This window comes from Ornithodoros turicata, chromosome 2, assembly GCF_037126465.1.
Source record: "Ornithodoros turicata isolate Travis chromosome 2, ASM3712646v1, whole genome shotgun sequence".
In the NCBI taxonomy this organism is placed as follows: domain Eukaryota; kingdom Metazoa; phylum Arthropoda; class Arachnida; order Ixodida; family Argasidae; genus Ornithodoros; species Ornithodoros turicata.
The window spans coordinates 70,552,567-70,580,562 of NC_088202.1; the positions used below are offsets into that span (position 1 = coordinate 70,552,567).

General features: G+C 43.1%; 4 protein-coding genes across 6 annotated transcripts in view; 2 read left to right on the top strand and 2 right to left on the bottom strand.

Annotated features, from left to right (window-relative positions):
- On the bottom strand, positions 1-7,490 carry LOC135385553 (STE20-related kinase adapter protein alpha-like). 3 transcript variants are annotated; one of them, XM_064614930.1, is made up of 12 exons: positions 7,336-7,489; positions 6,940-7,044; positions 6,789-6,878; positions 5,475-5,580; positions 4,909-5,027; positions 4,735-4,843; positions 3,198-3,321; positions 2,882-3,053; positions 1,819-2,008; positions 791-893; positions 190-308; positions 1-125 (listed from the first exon to the last, which is right to left on the bottom strand). In XM_064614930.1, the coding sequence occupies exons 2-12, from the start codon at positions 6,949-6,951 to the stop codon at positions 67-69; spliced, it is 1,203 nt and encodes a 400-aa protein (XP_064471000.1). In that variant the 5' UTR covers positions 6,952-7,044; positions 7,336-7,489; the 3' UTR covers positions 1-66. The 3 variants fall into 3 exon arrangements, with proteins under 3 accessions (XP_064471000.1, XP_064471001.1, XP_064471002.1); XM_064614931.1 differs by having other exon boundaries at positions 4-125; positions 6,789-6,875; positions 7,336-7,490; XM_064614932.1 differs by lacking the exons at positions 6,940-7,044; positions 7,336-7,489 and adding an exon at positions 5,727-5,764 and having other exon boundaries at positions 4-125.
- Positions 7,491-7,679: 189 nt separating this feature from the next.
- Positions 7,680-9,144, top strand: LOC135385552 (ribosome biogenesis protein WDR12 homolog). Its single transcript, XM_064614928.1, has one exon. It carries the CDS (start codon positions 7,764-7,766, stop codon positions 9,030-9,032), a length of 1,269 nt encoding a protein of 422 aa, XP_064470998.1. The 5' UTR covers positions 7,680-7,763; the 3' UTR covers positions 9,033-9,144.
- Positions 9,145-12,631: 3,487 nt separating this feature from the next.
- LOC135385554 (ribosomal RNA-processing protein 7 homolog A-like) lies at positions 12,632-13,527 on the bottom strand. The gene has a single exon (XM_064614933.1). It carries the CDS (start codon positions 13,484-13,486, stop codon positions 12,683-12,685), a length of 804 nt encoding a protein of 267 aa, XP_064471003.1. The 5' UTR covers positions 13,487-13,527; the 3' UTR covers positions 12,632-12,682.
- A 260-nt stretch (positions 13,528-13,787) lies between these two features.
- LOC135385551 (DNA repair protein XRCC1-like) overlaps positions 13,788-27,996 on the top strand; it is a 314,938-nt gene continuing 300,729 nt past the window's right edge. Inside the window, exons 1-5 of the mRNA XM_064614927.1 lie at positions 13,788-13,912; positions 14,072-14,269; positions 15,679-15,837; positions 16,498-16,569; positions 18,371-18,500. Of these exons, the coding sequence (XP_064470997.1) occupies positions 13,862-13,912; positions 14,072-14,269; positions 15,679-15,837; positions 16,498-16,569; positions 18,371-18,500 (610 nt within the window). The 5' untranslated portion in view covers positions 13,788-13,861. The remainder of the gene's footprint in view (positions 13,913-14,071; positions 14,270-15,678; positions 15,838-16,497; positions 16,570-18,370; positions 18,501-27,996) is intronic.

Sequence of the window (27,996 nt, forward strand, 5' to 3'; positions counted from 1 at the left end):
TTACCTTACAAAAGTTTTAATCCTATTTTATATACAATGAAAAATCACTGGGGAATGCCCAAAGGACTAGAAGTTCCAAGAAATATCTTGCACGTAACCAGTCGCAGACTCGTCTAGTTCAGGACCTAAATGCAGAAAATGCTTCACTGCACAAATGCCCAGGTCAAGGTTAAAAAACAAATGTCATACTTGTGTTCCTTAAGACTTCTGCTCTAGGTGAAATAGGAGCCAGAATTGCAGGCAGGGTTGCCATTAATTTCCGGCATAGTTTGATGAAGCCTTGTGACAACAGCTGGTGAGCTGACGGCCTGGAGGCAACAGTGGAGCATTGTGTGTGAAAGAACTTCATTAGACAAAGGACAAATATGTTATAGGAGTATCACTGCTTCCAGAACCTAGGTATAGAACCTAGGTAAAGGTACATTTATAGAAGCCTGAAGTTTTCGGGAAATATTTTTCTCTAAATTCGGGAGGTGAAAATCTGGTGAATAAACATGTGCCCTAAATTCCTGCGAATTCGGGTGGAAAAACCTCCAGTATGCTTAATTCGGGGAGAAATCTGGCTCAGCTACTCAAACTAACTGTACTGGTTTTTTACGAATGGTGATGTAAACTGCATTTGCTGTCAAACAAGTTAGTGTTTTGTTCCTACAGATGTCTCGGTGAGGGCAATTTGCCAGGTAAAAAATCGGGTTTTGCCCTAAGCAGGCAAACCTTCAATTCGCGGAAGAATGGGGTTAAACCCTAAAACTTCAGGCTCTATATATTTACGATTGAATATACTGCAGACCTTAGTGTTGGTTCCTTTTGCAGGCACAGAGATGTAAATACTGAAAACTCCTCACAAAATGTATTGCTTTGGCCAGAGTATTCGCCACTTGCTTTGTACATGTCTGTAATAGCAACAAAGCATAACATATCTAAATTGCTTTGTACATGAAAGTGAGACAGAACAAATGTGTTCGAACAATTGTGACTATTAGTGTCACATCATATTTAGGGCCCTGTGTTTTAGGGTAAAACCGTTTTTTCACCCCCCGATTTGCATCATCATCACTTGGGGTAAATCCGAAAATGAACTCTGCAAATTGCCAGTTCAGCCACCAATACCGGCACTAAGGAAAAAAAAAACGAAGGGGGGATCGCTAAACACGTACATTCAGCACAGCTGTTCCGCATCTTACGTCAATCTAAGACGAGAGATGCGCTCTTTATTTTCCACCCACAAAATCTACTTTTCCACCCGATTATAATCTGTTTTACGGCTCCTCTAGTAAAACCTGATTTTTACCACCACTGTACAAGTTATACATATTGGTATTGCATTGCACTTATACCATTATTGCCCGAAAGTCTTCAATTGTGCACTTGTCATCCTTGTACAGTCAGGAATGGGTTCACCCACCCTGAACTGGTTTAAAGAATACCGTAGCTTAATATGCATAGCATGGGGCAGTCTTCTCTGCAAGAGCTTACTACAGCTACTAAGAGTTACTACAGCTTGCCAGCTAGTATCATCACACTGTGCATGCTAGCTATGCTACATAACATGCACTAGAACAGGTAAAAGAAACATTTTTTGGTATCACTCAGAGAGACATTTATCTTGATGGTCCTAGCAACCTTCGTAACAACCGCATTTAAAATGTCTGCCACAGAATTCCAACTGGCATATCAGTCCATTGTGCGGGTGAAGGATGCAGTAAAATTTGCATAGGGCAGGTGACAGGAACAGGCAAAACAAATGTACTATCCGAAACATTGTTTTCCCGTGTGGCTTTTTACAAATCCTCACTGTACTGTGCAGATGCAATGTACCTCGATTTGATTCGCTCAAAGGTGCTCCATCACTGACGCTGCTATGTGGTGTTGATTTTGACCCTTGTAGTTTAGCGAGCAGTATTTGTGTGGGAGTAAGGCCAGTATATGGAACACCACCATTTGCCAGCTCGAGAGCAGTGATTCCCACACTGTAGATGTCAGACTTGGAGTTGTAGCCCATCAGGTTCTAAGTGAGAAAGCAGACAAATTTCTAAAGCCTTCCTAGCATACTGAAGTATCCTAAAGCAACAAATGTTATGCATCGATGAGCATGTTAGTCTAGCTCCTGCAAATGCAAGATGTTTGGCAAGGACCGAAAAGGTGATTATAATATATTTCACTTGTGACATGTGGCCAAAAGGCAATGAATGAATGAATGTGACTTATTACATCTTCCAACAGAGGTTATTTCTACAGTCTTTAAAGGGTGCCATATGAAGCATGTGCTAAATTCTAGGTGGTCTACTCCACAAATGCAAGGCATCAAACGAATACAGGACCCACTGGCATTCCAGTGTAATGATGAACTATATGGTGGCAGATGCTTCCGGAGAGATGATTATGAGGTTTCATAACTTCTCAAAGTAGCAGCCCTAGAAGTCTATACTTTTATACTGGTACCTACATATTCTATCCTTATTGTGGAGCGGCTCATTATTTCATTCCACACATCACCACCAGCAATGGGGCAGAGTAGCGCCTCTGGCGATGAAACTCCCCCATTCATCATCTTAAAATAAAGTAGTAGTTGCTGCTGTTGCCTACATATTTGTCCTCTGTGTCAACTGAGGTAATGTTTCATTACTGATGGTACAAGGAATACATACGTTCACTTCTTTGCTGCTTCTTGCTACATTCTGCCTTAACTGCACTGTGCACAACAGGCCCATAGAGTCACTCTCATCATGCTCTTGCATTACATTTACATTGTGTTACATTAACTACTTATACCCTATCAGGGCACATAAGAAGGTTTCTAACACACGCAGCATAGACAGGATAGGGGATTTTCCCCAGAGGGTTTGGTAACGAAGCATTCATAAAGATGTGAAACATTTACCTGTTGCAATACCTCTGGGCTTAGCCAGTTCAAATTATCGATAGAGTCCGGGGGAAAGTCGTGGAGACTGGGTTGCCAACGGCCGTCCACAATCACATTGCAGGAATATCGAAACCCTGTTAAGAGCACTTTGCCTTTGCTTGAAATGAGAAGGTGGGCTGCTTTTACACTCCTTGAATAGATAAGGAATGAATGCGTATCTGGTAAGTGCAACGTTGATGAAAAAAAAAATTGTCTGAGAAAATGTTAATGTAATGCTCAGAGGGTTACATACAAAACATAGTTCAACAATCACTTTGACACGTGAAGAACCAACCTGTGAATAAACCCAGCTTGGTGAACATACTCTAGTGCTGAAAGTGTATCTCTTAGTATAAGAGAGACAGCATTCTCTGGAAGGCCACCAGGGTAGTGGGTATCTAAGATGTCCCTAACTGAACCTGCAAACATGGATCAGTATATATTGAAAATTGGGCTGTTTGGTGTGATATTAAAATCGATAAAAGTGCAGAGCGAAACTGAAATGCTGAGTGTGACAACGACACTTAAGATGAGACGAGTGTGACAGTGATGTGTCTGTCTTTTCTTTTAAGTAGGGGTGTGCGAATATTCGAATTCTCGAATCCGAATCGAATATCAAATGCTCAAACTATTCGATTCGTGAATCGAATATCCAGTATTCGATTTTTCGAATATTCGACTATTCCGCGAATATGAACGATACAACCCGAAAGTGGGCTTCACCTGATGATTCCGTGCACGAGGAAAAGCCTGCTTTATAAAATTGCCTTGCTGCAGCACCAACACAGGCGGGACGGTGTTTAGTTTAAGATAACATTATCCAAAGTTAGTTTTGTAGACATGGTCTGTGGAAGGGGCGGCGCCTCTCCAACATGCAGTTTAGCGGTGCCGACGGGGAACTTTGATTTGATGTCTGTGAGGTTGCCTTTGAAAAGTTAGGACTCTTGAATAATGACTACAGCCCACGAACAAGAAGGGTGTCTTAAAGATGTCCTTTGCATCTAAAATTTCAGTAGTGCAACTTCTTAGGGTGAGTGCAAAGGAACTAAAAAGTGTTCATGACAAAGCTGAGGCAGGATGCCAATTCGTTTGTTTCACAAATGGCCTGTGGTTGTCTGAAACAATTACAGCCTCATCCGTATAATATGCTACTGCCTGGCATAAACTTTGGAAATGAAGGTAACCACTCCAGTGAGTGTAGGCTCACCCGAAAAGCAGGAAGCACTCTCATGTAACATTAAAGAGTAGGGGCTTTGAACAGAAGAATTTCATGTCTCTCTTGTGACAGTTAATACTATAAAAATTACACTAAAGGCATGGGCTACGAAATGGAAACTTTTAGTGCGAAAGTCACGTATTGAAAATTTTGCACGAATATTCAATATTCGATTCGGTATTCGGAATTTTTTCCCCCATTCGATTCGATATTCGATTCGACTTAAAATATTCGGATTCGCACACCCCTACTTTTAAGTACTGCACTGGGGCTTTTATAGATTTTACTGAATCAGTAAACACACGAACCAAACCTCATCACCACAAAGGGTTCACAATACCTTTGTAATGTCTAATACAGTTAAACTTCTTTAGAGCGAACACAATTTTAACGAAAATACCAGTACAGCGAATTTTGTTTGCAGTCTCGTCAGAGCCCCATAGGACATGGCGGACAACCTCTTTAACAAAGTGACCTCTACTGTGAAGTTCTTTCGCAGTCCCCTGAGTTTCGTTGCAAAGGAGCTTGACCGTATATAATGAATCTAAAAGAGCACACTTCTAACATGGATGAGCAGATACATTGAAAATATATATTTTCATTTCTTTCCACTCACCGTATGTCATAAGCGGCATGACAGCCCATACTTCACAGCTTGAGACAAACGCACACAGATATGGCAGTATGTTCTCATGCTTCAACTGTCGAGTGACTAAGATTTCTTGCTGAAGAAGAGAAGGGAACTAGGATTAGCTTTGCAGGACATCATTAAGAATTGCGGAAGCAATACCTGTATGTATGCAGCATCTGTGCCTGGAGCATCCAGGCTAATGCGTTTTACTGCTATACGGTGCCCGGAGGGAATGTGCTTTGTCAGGGAAACCACTGTGGATCTGCGGGAACTTCTACCTGGAGATACGCAAAAGCAAGAGTAACATCTGCTGTACTTTCAATTCAACATGCCCTTCTACTTGCTAAGAAATTTCTTGTGAACCATTTGAGAAGCAAGAACTATTCTTTAATGTGTCAATCTATGTTCACAGACATGCTACAGTACCACAAGGTACCCGTATATCGACAAGCAGGTACTGGCAGTAAGTACGTGCCACTGATAATGGTACTACACGTTACGTGACATTTCTGATAGTAACGATGACATGAAAGCTTATGTTGCACTGCAGCTCTTTTGCATGCAGGTCATTGGCGCATAACATCTTGCAAAACATTATTTAGTATAGATAAGGCTAGTTGTGTGACACTGCATCCATAACATAGTGTTCTTACACAGACATTTACGTGACTGGTCAAGTAAGGGGTAACCATGAAACTGAAAGGATGTGCATGTGGTCGACTTACCAATGACAGACAGCAGTTCAAACTTTGTGGCATCAGCCTCATATTTGATCATGTCGGCAGCTGCGGGCAACAGTGGGATGACCTCAGACAAATGTGAGGCTTCAGACTGTAACCGTACAAAAGAAGACAGCATGTGAGCAAAGGCTCCATATACCTGAAGGTGCTAGGGGAGCAAAGCAGTGGAGAGTGTAGCCAAAGTGAAGTGTCAAATGAGAACAGAAGCAGTGCAAAGTGAGAAAGCAGAACACTTACAAGAACTCAAAGATGAAGGGGAGCTGTGGACTTGGACACTAAAGCAAATGAGAAAAGGACAGTAGTAGGAAAGCACAGTAGCAAAATTCATCATGCAAAAATAATCATCAGACAGATGCACCATGTATTGAAACACCTGAGCACGTGTATATTGTGGCTATTTTCTGTATGTGACCAAGAGGCTAACATACAAGAATGACAAACAACCTTTAGATATGCTTTTATAAAAGTGGAGTGTAAGAAGGCAAGAAACATCAAGGAATTGATGTTGCATGCACTAATCTGCAGTCTTAGCAGCGGCTAACTAATCAGGCAAGTCGTGATCTGACAAACTGCGATGCAAAGAAGTTTAGCGTGTACTCTGTGGCTGTATCTCGGCCTGTATGTCACTTTGCAAGACTGAATTTGGTGCAAAATTGCATTTTTGTCAGCACCGCATCAAACGTGTGTCACCAGAGCCATTCATAGGCGGAGCGCGTTTTCTAATTCACATCTTTTCGGTCACATGTGTGTAGCTACGTTTGTTATTTACATGCAAACAAAATCGTGATAAAGTGCTCTAGAGAGATTCTGCGTGTGGATTAAATATTTCAAGTGTTTCGATCTTTTCCCTGTAATCCTCAAAGGTCTTGTGAATCATTGGTCACCCCCATACTGGTAACTAGAGATCGCAAGGTACATTCAAGACATGGTAACGAGAATGCCAAATGGTGAAGGGACAAATGGAAAGTGAAATCAGGTTAGCAAGCCCTTGTGAAGTTGTGTGCATATTTGATGCATGGCACACACAACTAAATGTTGTTTAAAACATGCCGGGCATACCTGCAAAAAATGCTTTTGCGTGAACAGCAGCATACCCGTCAACAGTGCACCTTTACAATTACAAAAGATAGATGGTTGTTTAAAAGGCACTCATGTGGCAAAAGTCACTATGGTTTCCCCCTGAATAATGTACCTTCATGTCACTTGTCAGGAAGCAATAGCATAATCCACAAAGCATGCGCCCCCTAATTCAGTTAGCACTGACACTCAAAAGGGAAATAATATTTCGTAATATCATACCAAGTTTTGGTAAAGTGAATCGCCATTGCCCTGGTTTTCTTCCGAAAATGATACGTCGTTCTCCGAATCGTTACAGCTACACTTGAGCTGCTGTGAATAAAAATTCGGCCATATACGACATGGGTTAAGCGTGGAAGGGAATGCCTTTTACCAAACATGACATCGACGTGTTTCAACGACAGCCAAACTCATAAAACGGGTACCAAGCGGGCACGAAGCGGACTTGAAGCAGAATGACGTTTTCTACAGTTGATTTCTGCAAGGAAGCACGAGATAGAAGTGAACCAGTGGACTGCCTCGGAGAGCGACGTCACGTGCAATGATCTAGTTGACTCGCGATGTAAACTCAGGGTTATCCATCAACCGGCATTAACGGGATACAGCAGGTATGTAGATAATACAGGTTCATGCTCACTTTGTGCCAGCCGCGACAACACATAAAATGCCACAGACACTTAATTAGTTGTCTTCACAGGCACTTTCTAGACACCAACAAAATAAGCACATATTTCCTACAACAAAAGTATGGCTGTCCAATCATGCAAACCTTTCAATGACATGCGATGTGTTCCGTCTGGTTCCGACGAAAGCGTAAACACTACTCCGCCACCATTTACGTAAACATGTTATAACTAAAATCTACAACTCTATGTATTTTAAAGGAAAACGTCGTAAACAGTGGACAGTGTTGTTTACAGTTCTTACGTGGAGACGCGGAGGCATTCGTAAGCGAGAGCCGGCTCCAAATAAATTATTAATTGAGGAGTGTAGAATAATCGAAAGTAGAAGAAACAAAAATTAACTGAGCACAGCCCAGCCTATCCCAGTCACACCGAAACACGATGGAATTATTCTTTTCTATCCTCGTTTCGGATTTACGAATTGGGGATTACCGGATTACCATCGACATCAACAAAATCCATGGTGCGCTTTGCAATCTTTTTTTTCCTGGTGAAGTCAGTCGTTTCATAAGAAATGTCTCAAGTTCAAGTGAAGTTTCGCACGAAAGACACAAAATATTCAGTTCCAGACACACCATTTTCTGTTACTGGTAATGCCTCAGCAACTCAACTTTCCTCGCTTATTCATACACTGATAAAGGAGTCTGCATCTGATGAGGAGACACGTGAGCTTCCAGTTTTTGACTTCTTGGTTAACGGAGAGCTTCTTCGGCTTCCGTTAGAGGAACACTTGCATGTGAAAGAAATATCTCAAGAGACAGTAATACACATCGAGTACTTCACGAGGTGCCCTCCACCGCGCCCAATTGACAGTTTGGTTCACGATGACTGGGTTAGTGCAGTTCATGCTTCTGCAGATGGCATTCTTTCTGGCTGCTACGACAACACTCTGCATATTTGGGATGCAGACGGAAAACACAAGCTGATGATACCTGGTCACATGGGTCCTGTTAAGGCCATTAAGTGGGTGTCGTCTGGCAATCCAATCTGCATTTTCGTTAGCACCTCGCACGACGAAACTGCCATGCTGTGGCAGTGGAATAAAAACGCCAATGCAATTGAATCAGTACACGTTTGCAAAGGTCATGCCAGAAGTGTTGATTGTGTAGATGTCGATGGCACACAGACAAAGTTTGCTACGGGATCATACGACCATATGCTGAAAATATGGTCTGCTGACCCCAGCGTAAAGGATAGTGAACAAATTGAGGATGGCTCTGAAGAAGGAAGCAGAAAAAAGCTGAAGACAACTGAAGGGAAGACAAAAATACGAACTCCTGTGCTGACTCTTTCTGGTCATCATGAAGCTGTTACAGGGGTCCAGTGGACAGATGACAGTGAAGTCGCCACTTGTTCCATGGACAATACACTTCGTCTTTGGGATGTTGAACTGGGTGGGTTGAAGACACAACTGGTGGGTTCCAAGGCATTCCTTAGTATATCACATTCAAAGTTAAACAAGCAAATTATTTCTGGATCGACAGACCGTCATATCAGGCTTTGGGATCCAAGGACGAAAGAGGGCTCTGTAGTCAAATGCAGCTACACATCACATGTGGGATGGGTATCGTCAGTGTGCTGGTCCTCCACTTTAGAGTACCAGTTCATATCAGGTGGCTACGATGGTGTGCTTAAGCTCTGGGACTCAAGATGTCCAAAAGCATCACTTTATGACATGTCAGGGCATGAAGATAAGATATTAGCTGCAAACTGGTCTGTGAGCAAATACATGATCAGTGGTGGTGCTGACAACCAGATGAAGATTTTTGAGCACAATGGGTAATGACACCAGGAATCCAAAAAATGTTCAACCACCTTTACATTTGTGGTCTGTTTGTAAGTGAGATACGTTCAGCACTGACAAACACATTTCAGAATAAACCATCTGCTATTATCGTAATTGTCATTATTGCATACATGATACTTTTCTTAAATATCACATGATAGCATGCGAAATGCAGTATGGGATGTTCAGGGTGCATCCGTCACTTGATCATCCCAGTCTGAATCAGCTTATGCAAGCATATGCACAAGACGTTCCATGACATAGCACATAACCTGCCCCTACAACCTTTTAAGGATGACCAAAACCATCACGTGACATTCTATGACCATGTGATAGCCTTATGAAGCTACCATATTTAAATGGTTTTGGCACAATGCCTAAAGTTGCTGCCAATTGTTTCCTTGACGTTCGCTACTGTAATTGAATTACGATTACAACTACATGTTCATAAAAGTAATTAGTTACAATTATAAAGTAACAATTATAACTCAATTACAACTACAGTTTACTATAACAGTAATTGAGCTACATTCAGTAACATTCATTTCAATACATATTTTTGCTGTGCAACTTTATTGTATGTTTAATGAAAACACAAATGACTAGTGGACTAGACGAAAGACAGGAAAACTGCTACTCGTAGTGGAGCACAATGCTCAGAACTGTACAGTCTTAGAACTACTGGGGAAACCTGCTTATTCCTTAACGGAAACATCTGAATACCACACAGTGAAAAAGGGCCTTTTTAACGTTAAATACAAGGGAAATTTGTTCTCCACGTGGTGAGGGACTGCTTCTCGTGTGTTAGCTCGTAAGGTCCGCAGTCGTAAGGGCCTTCAGAACCAACATATTCTTAAATGATGAAAGATGAAAGTTATCTGTCCCTTCTATGTTGTTCCAGCCTCGGAACATCAGTTTCTCTCATATTCTTAAAGCTCTTGTTCTTCACTGCCACAACTTCTGGTCGTGAATATACCACCAAAGTAAAAAAAATGATCTGTTGGAGCACTGTTGGGTAACCCCACATGTACGGCATGAAGGTTCCAAGCGGGTTTGCAAGTGCTCTTCAAATTGTTTATCGGATGGTGCGCTTTTGTTTTTGCCACACTCAAATGTAAAACTTTCCGTAGCCACCTCATCTGATGAATTGTCGGACCTTCCAATATGGAAGCTGCAGCTCTCTTTGCATTTTAAAAGTATGTAATTGCATATTGTTTTAAGTTATCACATGGATAACCGTCTGTCTTAAACCTTGGATGCGTGACAGCACCTGTGATGAGGTCCTTGACTAACATTTGCTCACTATCTACTTAGTTGGTAGGCAACAGCGTTCCAGCCACGGCAACCTTGTCTTTCGTGAAAGAGTAAAAATCATGGACATTGCAAAAGAGGTCCATCATTCAAAATAAGCTTATTGTATCCCGGATCTCGTACAAAGTAGTTCCAAAGTAATTCCGAATGTGTTAAAAATAACTTGCAAAAGTAGTTCAATTACAGTTACAATTTCATAAAACTGGATGTAATTCTGGAAGTAATGACCTACTAACAATGTAATCAATTACAGCAATAGACCTCTCCCAGTTTTAAACAAATGACGTCATGGTGTTCGATAGCGCCACCAATCTGGTAGAGTTGAACTACGCTCAAAGCTAGGGGCGAACAAGGTTGAGTCCGAAAGCCATGGTCTTGGAGGGGGGATTAGGATGGTCCTACTTTTCTTTCAATAAGAGGCAGCGAACAAGTGCCCATTCGTGGAACCCACCCCTCCACTTCCGATTTGTTTAGGTTTCAGTCTCTCTACCAACATCATGATAATGTTTCTCAGGTAGAGGTCTATTGAATTACTTTACAGGAGGTGTGTGTGTGTGCAACCCTAGCGTCTGGAAGAGTTGATGGAGTCTGAACACTAGCAGAGTCGTGCACAGGCTAAAGAAACGTTGCTGTGTCTCTTTTTAAACTCTTGAAGATGTACAGTATGACTGCTGCAAAATTATTTTTGTGGTATGTACTTACTGTGTTCTACGTATTTCAAAGCAGCACTTGGGCAAATGCGATGCTGGCAGAGCTGTGGGCATGGTGCAGCAATATAGATGAGGGACACAAACTGGAAAGAAAAACACATGCACATCTGTTTGTCTCTTGTCTATATTGCTGCACCATGCCTACAGTGTCCAAATACTAACAATCCCAAATATCAATGTTGGTCTGTAAGAGCCGTTTCATCGCTGGAAACGGTAACAGCAATGTAACATAAATGGAATTGAAAGGCTGGTGTCACATGTGGAAGCTGAAACGTGGGAGTAACGAAAATGGAAACGGCAACAAAACACTACAGTTATCCCTCCCTTTTCGTACAGTACATTATGGGATAGGATTGGTCATAGGCACCATAACTTGCTTGGTCTTGTTTGGTCTGCACCTCATGTTTGGGATGCAAAATAATATTGCAGATGCAGGAATTTTTGTAAGTATGACTTATCTGCAAAATTTCACATTTTTGCCCCCTGGGTCCTCGACCTGTATATAAATGTCAATGTGTATTTTAATTCTGTGTAACAATAAAATTAACAATTCAACTGAAAAGAAATATCAAAGCAGTGCTCACCATATCATCGAAGAAGCTAATTCTTGTGGATCTAGCACCAGAGGAAACTATATTTATGCACATACGTTTTTTGCAGACTCTTGCCACTGAGTCATACTGTAAATTGTGAATACTAAATTCTGAAATTCAAGCTTGTATAATCAGGGTGTGGCTGTAATTACTTTTATAATGTCCTACTTAACTCTCACTTGCTATACTCTCAATGTGCTGCTTAACTTTGACTCTCACTTGTCTCTTCCCCAATTGCTGTTCACAGATTTCTACCTTGACAGTTGCTTTACCAATAGATGCAGGCCAAGCTTCCAACATGGTACAAGGTCAATTACAAGCATTTTGCCTGCAGATGCAAATAATAGTGGTTGTACACATGAACAACAGTATCTAATTAGAAAGTTTCATAGTAAAATAAAATAGTATGGACAGACAGTGATGTTAGTTAGAGATGTGCGAGTTGCATCATGAATTTTGCACCAGCAGCAATAGCTCAAAGGCGTACGGAGGGCCATCCAAAAAATTTCAGATTAAGATGTCTGATGAAATTTACTGAATCGTCAATTTACCGAATGGCACAAAAGGTTTTGATGTGTGCAATTTGTTTCCCAGAAAAAAAAAGAAAAAAACTCGCATGAACATAGCTCCACACGCTCTCCCTTAACTCGCCACTCTGGGAATAATGAGGAGGAGAAGCCTGATGCCACATCACCGATGACGCTACAGGGTCCACACGTTCTGGTTTGCTGCTCAGTGTGGGTCAGCGCCCTGTCCTTTTGCTGCTGTAAACCAGACTTGCCACTCCCCCGGAAAATTGTGGATAGAAGGAGTGGCCGAATCATGACTAAGCCAGGAGCAGTGCTTTTTCAGAGCCCTGAAGCCGAGTAGCTACTTTAATCGTACAGATGAACAACAAGGAGAAAGAAAACGTAGAATGAAAAAGAATCAATTTAGGTGCTTCTGTATCAATCAATCAATGCATGTGACAAGGACAAGCATGTACCATAAAATATTGTAATGCTCATTTGAAACAAGAAACCATTCCATTGCACTACACTGGCTTGAACCGTCTGGCTGATTTCATTATTGCTATTCGCTTTTTATCTTCTTCAAACTTTTTCCTCAGATTTGCAATGTGGTCCATCTTCGATTGTCGTATTTGAAATGTGTAGAAGTTCAGGAGCTCCTTTCGTGAGCGTTTCTTCTTTTCTAGCACATCGATTTTCTTTGCAATCGCATCAGTTCGCGGTATCACAGGTCTCTTTCCGTATTTGGTCACTGTCGTCCAACCCTCTTCGTCAGGCACTCCTTCGGTTTCCTTTGCGCGAGTCTTCTCTTCTTCTATTCGCTTATCATAATCTTCCATGTAGGCATCGACTTTTCTCTGAAGTTGGTCAACGTCTACAAAAGACGACTTGTAGTCGTCACACCATTTTTGCATCCCCACAGATATTGGTGCTTCTCCTGAACACAGCACACGCGGTTCCGACGTGTTGGCAGCCAGTGCGCTTTCAAGTCCTTCTGTAGATTGAAACACAACATAAGCTACCTTAAAACCATTTATAGAGCTCCGTTCCGAGAAAAACTTGGCCTTTCCAACTTCTGCCTGACCAGAAGACGGTACCTTTTGAAGTAAAACGGAGGACACATTTCCAAATTCTGTGAACAGGCGCCGAAGTGATCCTTTATCTGCACAAGGAGGCACCCCTACGACAAAAAGTGTCCTCCCAAGTGGCTTCTTATTGTCTGTTTCTCGGATGTTGTGTTCTTTGAAGAATAAAAAGTGTGAAGCACTGCTTTCAGCCGAAAATTTCACGGGCAGACTTAGAAAACCTTTCGCACTGGAAGGAGCCATTTTGAATCTACCTCCATTGTTGACGACGGACAAAGTCTACCACGGACTCCTCTGACTACCAGACTACCACCAGATGCGGCCAGTTGCACCAGTAGCAAACCAGTAGTGATTATAATACCTACAATAAAGCAGTCAGATTTATATTTCTACAAACGTAGTTTTATTGCAGTCCAAACACGCCGAGTGCAAATATTGTGTTTCCAACCCAATTTTGCACTTGACATACCTATCACTACAATACTGCGTAACGAAAAACGAAACTAGGAAGCGCCATCCAGAAGGGAAAACAGAACTATGGCAGTGCGTGTGTACTGCATGTAAACATTGAGTCGAATTTTCGACCGGGAATAATCAAACTTGCTACAAACCCTCGCAATGCCCCCCATAAAAGTTCAGCACGTCGTCTCTTTTAGTAGTGAAGACCAGGTAAATAACTTCATACATGCTGTCACGAATGCACAAATTAAAAAACGCGAGTGAAATCCAAACAACTGAGAAGTCATACTTGCGCTACGTGCATTTTTGCAGTAGCTACATTTTTGTGATGTGTGGTCGAAGCTGACTTTTGGTTGGTTGTTGTTATAGGTCCACAAGGCGGAAAATCTGCTTCGGTCAGAAACATACAGGAAATGGAAGTGTGCAAATCCAGGAGAGAAGCAAGCATCAATAATTTTGCAGTTCGAAAAAGCCTCTACCATCAATTCGATTGATATTGGAAATGAAAGCTCAGCGTTCGTAGAAGTGCTTGTTGCAAGGTCGTCGGATGGAGAATCTGACTTCAAGGTACGTACTTTATGGGTACATAGAACACACAAGTAGATGAAATGGCGTAGATGTGTGCAGATTAGTGTGCAGGCTAGATGGTGGATAAACACCATGATAGGCAAGTCTGAACGTTTGTTTACGTGTCTTGCCCATCGCTCATGCTTGCCTATCATGGAACACACAAGTACTGTACTCAGTACTTGGTACAGGTTGGGACAAAAGTTCACGGAACATGCGAGTGGCATACTTTTTCTTCGTTGCGACACCCTAGCAGCTGCCGGAAGCAGGTGAGTTCTCTGTTTCAGAGGGGTGGAAGGGTGCGCTGCTAGCGACACACAGCGGTAAGGCGGTGGCTTCCACTTCCCAGGCACACCCAAGCAACACCGGAATTACCACTCTGTGTTGCTAACAGCGCACCCTTCCACCCCTCCGTAACAATGAACTCACCAGCTTCCAGCAGTCGCTAGGGTGTCGCACCGAAGAAAAAGTATATTGCTCGCATGTTACGCAAGCTTTTGTCTCAGCCTGTACCTAGCTGGTCCCCACTCACAATCTTTCTAAACTTCTTCAGTCTTTCAAGCCATAGGCGTTGACTGTGGGGTGGGGGTTGGTGACTTCAGCCCCCCTTAAGACCTTTCTGGAAAGGAAAGGACGCCCCCAGCCAGTCACCACCACTTTATGAAATGCGCGGAGGATCGTACCTAATGCCCACCGCGTGCTTCATAATCATCACAGCTGAGTGCTGTGCACAGCATTATTGCCAGTGACCACAGTTTGTGTTGCCAATGGAGTTTGTGCAAGAAGTGTGTGATTGTAATGCTAACCTTTTTGAATTGATGAATAAATGTGTCAACAGTGAATTCAAGGATGTGTAATGTATCCTGAAATTCACTTGTCTGCACAATGGTGACACATTACAACATTTGGATGTCGGCACTTCTGGGGCGACATAAGCATACATGGCCTACCAATAGTTGCAATACTTCTGCCACCGAAATGCCAATCGTCGTCATCACATGCTTGATCATTATTTGGGTTTAGACGACTTCCATGGTTGATAAAATAAAGGGGTGGTTGTGTTTGCTTCTCATAATTAGAGCAGTTAGCAGCAGAAGTAATAATAAAAAAAACTCATGAATCTGATGCTGTTATTGTCACCAAAATCATCTTGCCTTTATTGGGAAAGCAAGCTACATGCTACTAAATTTTAACACGCTTTCAATATGACTTTTAGGAGGCAGTGGTGTAGCAGTCACATGTAAATATTAGCTGCTGAAGGTTTTGTTAAGTGCTTGTGCCCTTGTTCAATGAGTCGGCGCATAGAGCTATATGAAAGTGCAAAATGCCCAAGGGTGGTGACAGAGTCCACTGAGATACGTCTGTGGAATTATCAAACTTGCTGACCCAGATGCTCTTCTTTTATGCAGGTTCTGCTTGTAGCATCTTCATTTATGAGCCCTATGGAAAGCAGGCAAGGCTCCAACCTAAATCGTGTCCGCATGTTTGGTCCGGAGAAATTATCCCAGCCTGTGGCAAAAGAGAAATGGGACAGGGCTAAAATAGTTTGCACACAGCCGTTCAATAAGGTAACTTCTAACAGCTACTTTCAGCCTTCTTGTTTGGTGTTTATTTTATGCCATTGCGTAAAGCGTTGGACTGAGTCCGAGTGGTATAGTTTTGAGAAATTATGTGCGCCGCTCTTGCTTTGTGCCAGGCACATTACTTGCTGTTACCATACCAGTATCCTTAGAATTAACTGTCTGCAATTTCTTGATATGAATAAGGCTATTCAAAGATGGTGAGGCTCTTTCAGGAAATAGTAATGTTTTCCGTGCACAAAAGTATCAGATTTGAGAGCTTGGACTCTAACCTTAGCTCTCTTCAGTATGACTCACTGTGTCTGTTTGCTTACTGTTATGGAGGCAGTTCTTTTGTACTTGGTTGTCGTTGGAATTGTACAAGTTCTAGGTGGATGTGACGTAGTTTGCACAGGCAACGTAATAGCTGTATCTTGGAGTGCAAGTGTACAAGGACATTTGCAGAGTGTCATATGATCTGTTTATGATAACTTTAAGCTGCACATACGAATTACCTCTCAAAATAAGACTGATAAGACTAAATAAGACAAAACAAGACTACTTCTTCAGATAGTGTCTACTGCCAATGAACAACTGCTGCTTTATCCTTTGTAGATTACTTTATCGAGCGAACGTCTTACCTGTGATATGTTTCTTACCTAATGACAGAGTCTACAATATGGACTGACGTTTATTACCTTCCACTCCCCTGAGGAGCCAAAACCAGTGACTCCTGCACAAGTAAGCTAACTCTTTTTCTTCTTCTTTTATTACTGGTATATTGCAGTAATTTTGCACATTGGTATGTTCTTCATTTCAACATTCTTCCTAACTGTATTGCTGTTTTTGTCCTTAGGCTTCAATTCGACATGATAGATGTTACCTATGTGTGGTGTCAGATTTGCTTACTTCAAGTTTGCAATGTTATGCACTGAATACAATGCCGATAACTCATACTGTAGTGATAAAAAACATAAATGTTGCATGCCATATTTTTTAAGTGCCATACCTTTTGGTGATGACCATCAAGTCCCATCGGGCTGTTGTGCAGTTTCCCGACATGCCGTCACTTTCTGTATCAGCTACCCAGGCGTAGTACTGGCATTGTTTCATTTAACCTTGTATTACGTTCCAGCATTTTTACAACATAATCCTACGTAAAATTGCAGCCTTATACGTGCCACGCTATTTTGGTAGGACAGCCTTGCTTTGTCATTTTCAAGCTTATTTTCAGACTTTCTGTATTTGCAGTACATTACTACGGCCAGGGGCAGTGCATGTCCTGAATTCAGGGGAACCCCTGATCCCAACCGGTGCCCACTTTCATCCTCCTCCGCCACCACCAGTTCATGTTCGGGTCCCAAATATTCGTGGTGGTCTAAGCGAAAAAAAGTGGCAAATGCTTTATTGTTTTCGTCTTGTTTCATTAATTCAGAAAAACGACTTATGGAATTTTATTCACATATGGCACCTGAGATAACACATTGGTGCCTCACCACCATGGAAATTTTGCACCCCCTTGACAAGTTCACGGGTTCTACAGTAACTCCTATCATCCCCCCCTTCTGCCACCCCTGCCTCCAGCAGTCCTTATGCCCTCCTTAACAATACCCCACTCCCCTCCATCCCCATTTTAAATCTTTGGATACAACCAGAGAACTTTAAAGGGTTTCTCCATTCTGCCATAGTGCATGAATAGTAATAGACGATTTCAGAAATTGCATGGATGGCCCACCAGAGAGCGCCGTGTTACGAAAGCCCCGCTGCACCTTTGGATTTAGTTTTCATGAGTCAGAGAGAAGAAGAAGAGCACAAACGGTTTCGATTTTCTCTCTCCTTCACCTCCCGCACCTTCAAGCACGAGGCAGACGAGCACGAATGCAAACCATTTCCCACAACGCATTGCGCGATGCGCGTGACTTGGGCGACGGAGGGCCCCCGTGCGGAGCACAAGGGCAATATCTGAAATCGCCTATTTCATTGTGATGATTGCAAAAATGAGTGTGTATGTTACTTGAGAAACCCATTATAAACTACAACATGAAGCAACAATAAAGCACCGCACTTATTTCACTTAACCTTACATGTAAAAATTGAGGCATCCCATAACTTTTATTTCTTTTTCAGAGTGAAAAAAATTCTGGCAAGTAAGAAAGGGGCACCAGTGTTCTCTTGCACCCCCTGTTAATTATTAGTTTCCCTTGTTCTGTACCATAAACTTAACACCCTGTCGACAAACTAAGAGTGAAATGGCATATCAAACAACTATCCACAAAGGGGAAGAAGCGCACTGCTAAGCACTGCTTTTCACACATTTTTAGTTAGGCCTACTATCTGCATAAACGTGGTGAGCATTTCTGCTCTTTTCTGTGCTTCAGTGGCAGCTTTTGCCACGGAGAAGTGCACATGTAATTTTGGCTGAAACCCACTTAAAAGTGCCTATATTCTGATCATAGATGGGGCCACGTCTTGGAAATTTATGACTATAGTACTAGTTCTGAGTACACCTCCTTATTCAGTGTGTGCACTTGTTTTCACGAAGGAAACCACACCTCGTATGAAAATTGGTGGCAAATTCTTGCTCAAAGATGAAGAAGAAGAGGAAGACCCCCTTCCAGTTGGGTCTTGGTTTGCGAAACAGAAGACTCTAAAAACAGGAGACACATCCACAAGTATGTTTGCTTCCACTTGTCATAAATTTGAGTACATGCAGAGCCTTGTGTTTTACGGTTAAATGCAGTGAAAGCCATTTTTACTTCCTGGTTTTTATCATTGACACTTAAGGTAAAAAAAAAAAAAGAAACTGAAAGCAAACTTGCCCAAGTGAAAATTCAGTTGTCAATACCTTCACTGAAACAACAAGGCACTTCAAATTCAGCACCCTGCTTGGCATCTCATGTTCATCTAAAATGCAAGAATGTCCACGAGATATTACTCAGTTTTATCCCGCTTTATAGCTCCTGAAGTAAAACCCAACTTTCAGAAAGCATTAAACCCAAAAACACAAGAGTCTAAGTTTCAGGTATTTCCACGCCTACAACATGCCACTAGAAAATTTTTATGTGTTTGGCATTGTAACGCGATGTCACGGTACAGTGTTGACAAGGAGTAAAATTGTCATCACTCTAAACTATACGTAAAGTCCTGACTTTTCCATGAATCCGCATAAATGCGCACCATTTAGCATGAACTACGAATCTTGACTGAGGAATCTTGGCTTTGGTGCCAGAGGTGGATGTACCTGTGGCTCATAGCACCCTACCCCACACCACGTAACTGAGAGGAAAATATACGTGTGTCATGCCTCTCACGTTGGCAGCACTGGTTAAGCTCACACCATCCTGTGTACTACTACTGTTTTGCTTTCATCGGCGATATCACGTCTAGCACGTTCCTCATGGTAAAGCGTGTGATGGCTAACTTCCACCCTTGCTTCCCACTTGGGGAAGAAGAATTTCTGATTCCCTGCTGCAGAATTTGGGTTTTACAGCAGCAGAAATACCACTGCCTTAACTATATTTGCAAAGTTCCTTTGACTGACTTGTCAGAAACTGCCTGCAAATAAAGTGCCACATACTGAGCATCATTCTCTGAAGGGACGGTCTGCATTCACCCACTGGTTATGGAGTAGAGATATGCCTCACTGCAAGGTATCTGCAGATGCTGCGCAGTTTCATTCAGCGAAGCCGTATCTCTTGAACAGAAATGAAATAAAACAATAAGTGACGTATAAGCATTTGCAGGCACATGCCAAAGGGATCTGTGACCAAAACACATGTGACTAAGGACTTGTTCGAATGTTGATAACACACAATTGAGAGTTTGTAATGCGTCAGCATTAGAGTCCTCGCTACGAAAGAATCGCAGCTGTGGTGATCGGCAGGTTCAGCCGTGTCTGCGTGGGCGCGCATGAAAGCTGTGGAGAGGAGCGGCGAAGAAAGAAAGCTGTGGCTGCGAGATGGCGCTGCGAAGCTGAATTGGAGAAAGCCTGAAAGGCTCGTTTGGTTGCGGCAGCGTTTGTGAAGGGTCGTTGAAGGGTTGTGTACTGTTTGTGAAGGGGAGTTCCCAAAGGGTTTTCAAGTTTTAATGCTAATGCTACAGGTGTGCGAATAATCGAAATTTCAAATAATGATTCGAATAATTCATGCTGCAAAGTGCGTTTCGAATTGAATACTCGTATTCGAAACTTCGAATAATTTTTTGAATAGTACTGAAGTGAGGTATTGCTGTCCTCATTCTGCAAGTGGGCTTTGCCTCATTGCAACCAAGAGTTAGATGAAGCCCACTTCACGTTACCACCATTGTTTTTGGCTCAGTTACAGCAAGTCGGCTTCACATCATTACACTCGGGTGTTAGGTGAAGCCCACTTTACACGGCTTACAGTATTCTGTCACTAACATTAACAACTACTGTGACCTTATGCTCAACACTGTACTCTGTGAACTGCATGTTCCAGTAAATTTACCCCCAACATTCAGAGTTATGTTCAGTAACAGATCGAAATATGTACAGTTTCTAAAAAAAGGTACAGGAAATTCACAATGTAAACATAGCAATGAGGAGATACACACAAAGCAGGCTGCATGGATCATGCTGACTAACTTTTAATGCAGTTCATCCCACTAATGCAGTCTACCAGAGTTTGAGGTAACTCGTTACTGTAACTAAGTTCCTTTTTTTGGTAGCTTGTAACTCAACTCGGTACTTTTGCGCCGTGGTAACTTTCAGAGGAACTCGTTCCTTTTTCAGGTAATTTTGCCAAAGTAACTTAAGTTAGGTTCCAAGTTACTTTTAACTCACTTTTACTCACGTCCACATATTTTCTTCCTTCCTCTCCGGTTCCTTCATGGCATTTTTTGTCATAAAATGTGATATTCAATCAATGACAGTATTTTATTCAGGAAGTAAGAACCGCTGCCACTGAAATGAAGCTGAACCATTGTGCGCCCACAGGGAGTAAGATGCAAAGCGTTCGAATAGACCTCTACCAGAGAAACGTCATCATGACATTGGCAGACAGACTGAAACCGAAACAAATCGGAAGTAGAGGGCTGGGTTCCACAAACAGGCACTTCTTTGCTGCCTCCCATTGAAAGAAAAGCAGGACCGAAGGTCGCGTCCCTTTCAGGGACCATCGTAATCCTCTCAAGACCGTGGCTTTCGGGCCCGACCTTGTTCACGTCTAGCTTCGAGCGTACTTCAATTCTAACAAATTTGTGGTGCTGTGGAACAGTATTGCATCATTTGTTACAAACAGAGAGAGGTCTATTGTTGGACATAAACGAAAACAATCTAAGCGTGTTGCACTCCTCCGCAGGCAACTCGAGATCTAACTCAACTGCTCACGCGCGCTGCACCTGCATAATGCTATTTTGTGTCCTGAGTAACTTGGAAGTAACTCGTTCTTTTTTTTCAGTGACTCAGTAACTGTGAGTTACATTTCAGGGTGAAGAACTTCGTTATTAACCTAGTTACATTTTTCACACGGTAACTTGTAACGAGTTCTTTTTGATGGGTAACTTCTCAATCTATGCAGCCTACTATACACAACACGGTGGGACCCTTCTCTCACAATATGTTACACTGCATGAAAAGGATCATAAGTTTGGAGCAGAACATCATTGAATGAGCGCAACACCACAAAATATTTCATCATGAGGTATTTGAAATGATTCAAATGGGGCCTTTTCTGATTATTCAAATTTGATTTGCCTTCTGAAGAAGTCATTCAGATTCGATTCACAATGGAAATTTTGCTATTCGCACAGCTCTACTGTTTTATATGTATGTGTATTTGTGGCCATACTGTGTCCAAAAGGCGGCAATCCTTGTTGCCTGAACATGTTGAAAACCTGAAGTAATGAAAACCTGAAGTAATAAAGCCTATGCCTAACCGGTTCTTGCTGCGTCTCATTTAAGATTCAAATTTAAGCATGCCCAAGAATTAGGGATAAAACGTAAAGCAGGCTTCACCTAAAAAGGCTCCCATACAGCATGTGTATTCCGGACCGAAAAGCGCGTGCAACATATTCTGCTAGCAGCGCTTTGCATTCGTTCTCTAATGGCATCTTGCCTCTGCCAGGACAAAACTTTTGAGTCATTTTTTGGGCATGAATAGTGACATCTTCAAGGTTCCATTTGGGTTCCAAATTTTGAACCTGTAAAGAGGGCTTCCATCGCCGCACGCATGCGTTGCGGCGAAGCCTACATTCAAGGCCTCGAGCAATCACAGGTCAGGGAAATGGTCCGCCGCATAAGAGACTACAACAGATAAAAAACACAAACAAAAAGTAACAACACGAGGAGCAAAGATTTGTGTGTGACATCATGTGGTAAGGGTATAGGATATAAAAACCTAAAAACTTGACAGCTGTTAGTAGAACTAAGATGGTTGAGGTTGTTATAAGGAGCAAACGTGTGTACATTATGGCTATGACGAAATCTGTTGGTATATGCTAAACTGTGAGCAATCGAGTAAAACATGAAATAAAGGTGTGGTCAGTGTGAACGTCACAACAACAACAACAATAAGTGATGACGGGGTGTTTCACCATACCCTACCCCACTGCACGTGGAACATTATGTGAAGATTATGAAGGTTGAATATAGAAGAAATAACTGAAGTGAAGGGCAGTAATATTGACCAAAGGCAGCTTAAGATGACATGAACTACTTTGCACAGGAAAATGTGATCTGAGGTTCTACGATGTGCTAGGGTTGTCAAACCAAGTTTATTGAGGATGCGTTCATAATTATAAACACGAATGTGTCGGTCATAGAGAATACTGATAAATAGTCGCTGATAATGTTCGATATCCGCAGAAAGCGTGTTGTTCACAGAGCTTGAAGGAGAAGACGAAAATTCAAGAATTCTAAGTATGCAATAGGATAAGCGGAACAATGATGGGTTAAACAAAATTCTGTGCAACGTGTCAGATGACACAGGTTTCCGCCACAGCTGTCCTATATCACTTATATCTTGCCCTATGTCGCCTATATCAGACAAGGTTGTTTCACTCTTGACCGTGTGCAGGTGCGGTGCAAAAAGTGCGAGAGCCGAAACCAGCACGTTGAAACCAAAACTGCCACCGGGACACCCAGACCATTCCATTCCCATTCCTACGACAGTTACCGCCATTCCATTCCAATTCCATTCCGGGCTCTGCTAAATCTGGAATGATTCCAACTCCGCAGCCCTGGATGATATGAACGAGCCGAGGATGCGACAGAGGTCCTTCCCCGTGACGCGAGAACGCGACAGTCATGCCAGGCTCCCACAGCTCCCCATAGAGCCCATAGTTTGGGATAATTCAGGCAACACTGGACATGCAACCAATGAAAATGAACTATGATGCCTACCATTCGGCCAATCAGGAGTCTCTCAGTTTGGCTCGCCATTCGGCCTGGTACTGGCCAGGCCCCCACAGCTCCCCCTCTTCGCGGCTCTAAAAAAATGTTTGCACGTCATAAACACGTGGTATAACTCCGTCAGGCATCATAGTTGATACCCATTGGCCGAAGGACATTGCGCGCTCCGCTATTGGTTGGCAAAGTTTCAAAAGAGCATTCTTTCGCGGGCTGCCTGTCTGGCGGGCAGTTACGAGAAGAGAAGGGAGAGAAGTGGCAGCGGCGTCTCGCGTCTCGACGGTGTCAGTTGACACCACGGTATGATGGCATTGTTCAAAGAGAAGTCCCAGATTTGTTCGTGTGTCAAAGTGACTCAGCGCGTGTTGTGATGTTTCCCGACACAAGTGTCCTACGTACGAACAGTCTCTCGAGTTCAGAACTGGAATGCAGTGGTGAGCTCACGCCTGAGGAACACTTGTGAGCGCCGTCGCATTTTCAAATGCAGTCACAACGGAAACAGGATTCGGTGTATGTGCGACAAGCATTGCCCTCTTCGTTGAAACATTCGCACTCCAACCAACGAAAGGAGATGCTCACCGTGAAATCGCGTGCACTCGTGTGAGCGTCGCTCACTTCTGGGAGTAGAGTGTGCGTGTTTTTCGAGTTCGAACTTGGTCAACAAACGCAACGATTTGGACTCTGTAGGCACGGTGAATATTTGTGTCAGACCATTGAATCAGTACGATGTTTCAAATAAATGTGTATTTTGTCAAAAATTTGCATAGTTGTTCTGGAATACGGAATAACAAGCGTCGGGCATGAAAACCAGTAAAAGTAAAAGCCGATGGTAGCCAGTACTGGCCAGTACCGGGCCGAAAGGCGAGCCAAACTGAGAGACTCCTGATTGGCCGAAAGGTAGGCATCATACTTAATTTTCATTGGTTGCATGTCCAGTGTTGCCTGAATTATCTCAAACTATGGGCTCTATGGGGAGCTGTGGGAGCCTGGTACTGGCTACCATCGGCTTTTGCTTTTACTGGTTTCCATGCCCGACGCTCGTTATTCCGTATTCCAGAACTAGGCAAATTTTTGACAAAATACACATTTATTTGAAACATTATACTGATTCAATAGTCTGACACAAATATTCACCGTGCGTACAGAGTCCAAATCGTTGCGTTCGTTGACCAAGTTCGAACTCGAAAAACACTCACACACACTACTCCCAGAAGTGAGCGACGCTCACACGAGTGCATGCGATTTCACGGTGAGCATCTCCTTTCGTTGGTTGCAGTGCGAAGGTTTCAACCGTTTCAACGAAGCGGGCAATGCTTGTCGCACGGACACCGAATCCTGTCTCCGTTATGGTCGCATTTGAAAATGCGACGGCGCTCACAAGTGTTCCTCAGGCGTCAGCTCACCACTGCATTCCAGTTCTGAACTCGAGAGACTGTTCGTACGTAGGATACTTGTGTCGTGAAACATCACAACACGCGCTGAGTCACCTGACACACTAACAAATCTGGGAGTTCTCTTTGAACAATGCCATCATACGGTGGTGTCAACTGACATCGTCGAGACGCCGCTGCCCGCTGCCACTTCTCTCCCTTCTCTCCTCGTACTGCCCGCCAGACAGGCAGGGTTGCCAGATACCAAACTCGTCTCCCGCCAAAACAGATTCAGAAAATAGCCCAAACATAGCCAACGCATAAAAGAAAAAATAGCCAAAAGCGTTTTCGTTACTCTGTTCACAAAACCGGGAGAATAGATCTCTACCTGTTTGTAAACAAATGACGTCATAGTGTTTCACAGCGCCACGAATTTGGTATAGTTGAACTACGTTCAAAGCTAGTGGCGAACAAGGTCGCGCCGGAAAGCCACGGTCTTGAGGGGATTACGATGGTCTCTGAAAGGGACGCGACCTTCGATCCTAGTTTTCTTTCAATAGGAGGCAGCGAACAAATGCCCATTCGTGCGTAGCTCTCCCCTTCCGATCTGTTTCAGTTTCATTCTGTCTACCAACGTCATGATGACGTTTCTCGGGTAGAGGTTTATACACAGCATAAGATGCAACTTGCACATGGGTTATGAACCAGCGGCATGGCGTCCGCTCGTTGGTGGTAACCAAGGTCGTGCTGTAGACTGGGAGGCGGTGGGTTCGAATCCTACCGCCGGCTGTGCTGTCTGAGGTTTTCCCTGGGTTTTCCGAAGACTTTCCAGACGAATGTCGGCACAGTTCCCCCTGAAGTCGGCCCAGGACGCATACTAAACCCCCTGTCCCCCACTCCTTCCAGCTGTCCTCTCTCCGTCTGTCCACATCTGTACGCCGCTCATAGCCACAGTTGCTTCGCGGCGCTAACACGCAATCAAAAAAACAAAAACAAAGAAGAACATGGGTTATGAGAAGCGCATATGCATAAACTCTTGGTTTATGGATACATTAGTTCGCTTGCAAACTTGTTCATGAAGGCGTCGGATGGCACAAAATATTTATTTTATTTTGTTTATTCCGTCTTAGCGCCACGAAGCAACTGTGACTATGAGCGGCCACTAAGTCTTTACAGAAACGTCTGTTTGTCCGCAGAGCGAATTTCACGTGAAGAATGTTCTCAAGCCTCATCTCGTGTCTCATAAAATAAAGTTGTCATTCTTATTCCTAATGTCTTTTTTCGTCAACGTGACTTGGCTGAATACGCGTTCGACTGCCGCGTTAGAAAGTGGTGCAAGCAAAGGCGGTTTATATAGACTGAGACCTGACAGTTTCGGAAACATTGCCGTGTTAATGAAGTGTGCACAGACCTGTTAGTCTTTAATATTCCAACAGCATTAGTTTTGGGGCTTTGAATAATGGAACACCAGCGAGCCCAAGGCACTACATACTCTCTCGAGTTCGCGCGATTCAAACTCAGCACTTTCAGAAGAGCAACAAAGTTGCACGGGAAGTGGTTCCTTTGAAGTTGGAAATTCTGATTGTACACGATAAAAACCTGCGCTGCAGTATCACCACCTGTGTCCGCCACAGGATCGCCGAACTCCGAAAAATGGTTCCGACATATGTGTCTTCGTGTATGTTCATATCTATTCTGCTGCTCATTAACACGTCCGACCTGGGAATGCATAGGATCATTACTTTTTTCAGTCTCAACAGACGGCAGTGCATTACGTGCCGGAACACAAATGCGTGCCTGCCACGTGCTTATAAAACGTAAAAGCTTTAATAGAGTGTAGAGAAGAGGGGTGACCGGGGTGACAATCGTTGTGTACTGTCGTCCGAGCGCACGTGGGCGTGAAACGCTGGAATAGCCCAAAAATAGCCAAGATGAAAAACACCCCGCCAACTGTCACAAAAAGTAGCCCAGTTTGGCGGTTTATAGCCCAATCTGGCAACCCTGCTGAGACAGGCAGCCCGCGAAAGAATGCTCTTTTGAAACTTTGCCAACCAATAGCGGAGCGCGCAATGTCCTTCGGCCAATGTGTATCAACTATGATGCCTGACGGAGTAATACCTCGTGAGAGAACTGATGTTCTGAGGCTGGAACAACATAGAAAGGACAAACACAGGTAATCCAGAAGATGTGGGTTCGACTCCTACAGCCTGGCTAACCTTTTCAGTGACTTCCATCTTTCATCGTTAATACCACGTGTTTATGACGTGCAAACATTTTTTTTAGAGCCGCGAAGAGGGGGAGCTATGGGGGCCTGATCATGCTGCTCCTTTCGAAAAGGGAGGTTGATACTCACCACGAACTTCCTTACATCACGTTGCGCAATGCAAGCAACGATTCGTTCTTTTCTGGTGGTGGAGGAGGCAGGATCAAGGGGGTTACAGGATCAAGGGGATTACAGGCCCGGTAGTTTATCACTAGAGCCCGGATTTTTTAAGCACGGAAAAACCTTGTTTTAGGTGCCTATAAGACACTAAAAATTCCGGTTTAGGCACTAAAAATCTGAGTTCGAGGTAACTCGTTACAAGTAACTCGTTACTGTAACTAAGTTCCTTTTTTTGGTAACTTGTAACTTAACTCGGTACTTTTGCGCCGTGGTAACTTTGAGAGGAACTCGTTCCTTTTTCAGGTAACTTTGCCAAAGTAACTTAAGTTCCAAGTTACTTTTAACTCGCTTTTCACTCACGTCCACGTATTTTCTTGCTTTCTCTCCGGTTCCTTCATGGTATTTTTTCCCATGAAACGTCATATTCAATCAATGACGGTGTTTTATTCAGGAAGTAAGATCCGCTGACATTGAAATGAAGCTGAACCATTGTGCGCCCACAGGGGGTAAGGTGCAAAGCGTTCGAATAGACCTCTGCCAGAGAAATGTCATCATGACATTGGTAGACAGACTGAAACCGAAAAAAATCGGAAGGAGGGCTGCGTTCCACGAATGGGCACTTGTTCGCTGTCTCCCATTGAAAGAAAAGTAGGACCGAGGGTCGCGTCCCTTTAGGGGACCATGTCGTAACCCCCTCAAGACCGTAGCTTTCGGGCGTGACCTTGTTCACCTCTAGCTTCGAGCGTAGTTCAATTCTACCAAATTTTGGCGCTGTCGAACACTATGACGTCATTTGTTTACAAACAGGGAGAGGTCCATTGTTGGACATAAACGAAAACGATCTAAGCATGTTGCGCTCCTCCGCAGGCAACTCGAGATCTAACTCAACTGCTCACGCGCGCTGCACCTGCGTAATGCTATGTTGTGTCCTGAGTAACTTGGAAGTAACTCGTTCTTTTTTTTTAAGTAACTCGTTCTTTTTTTTTAAGTAACTCGGTGTCTACGAGTTACATTTCATGCTGAAGAACTTTGTTATTAACTTAGTTACA

Bases quoted from the DNA above. Each gene is read 5' to 3' on its own strand.
- LOC135385554 (XM_064614933.1), bottom strand. From the start codon at position 13,486: ATGGCTCCTTCCAGTGCGAAAGGTTTTCTAAGTCTGCCCGTGAAATTT.
- LOC135385552 (XM_064614928.1), top strand. From the start codon at position 7,764: ATGTCTCAAGTTCAAGTGAAGTTTCGCACGAAAGACACAAAATATTCA.
- LOC135385553 (XM_064614930.1), bottom strand. The intron at 3,322-4,734 runs GTGAGTGGAAAG...CCATGTTTGCAG, and splicing joins CATGCCGCTTATGACATACG to GTTCAGTTAGGGACATCTTA. The intron at 894-1,818 runs GTACATTGCATC...TTGCTATTACAG, and splicing joins TTTGAGCGAATCAAATCGAG to ACATGTACAAAGCAAGTGGC.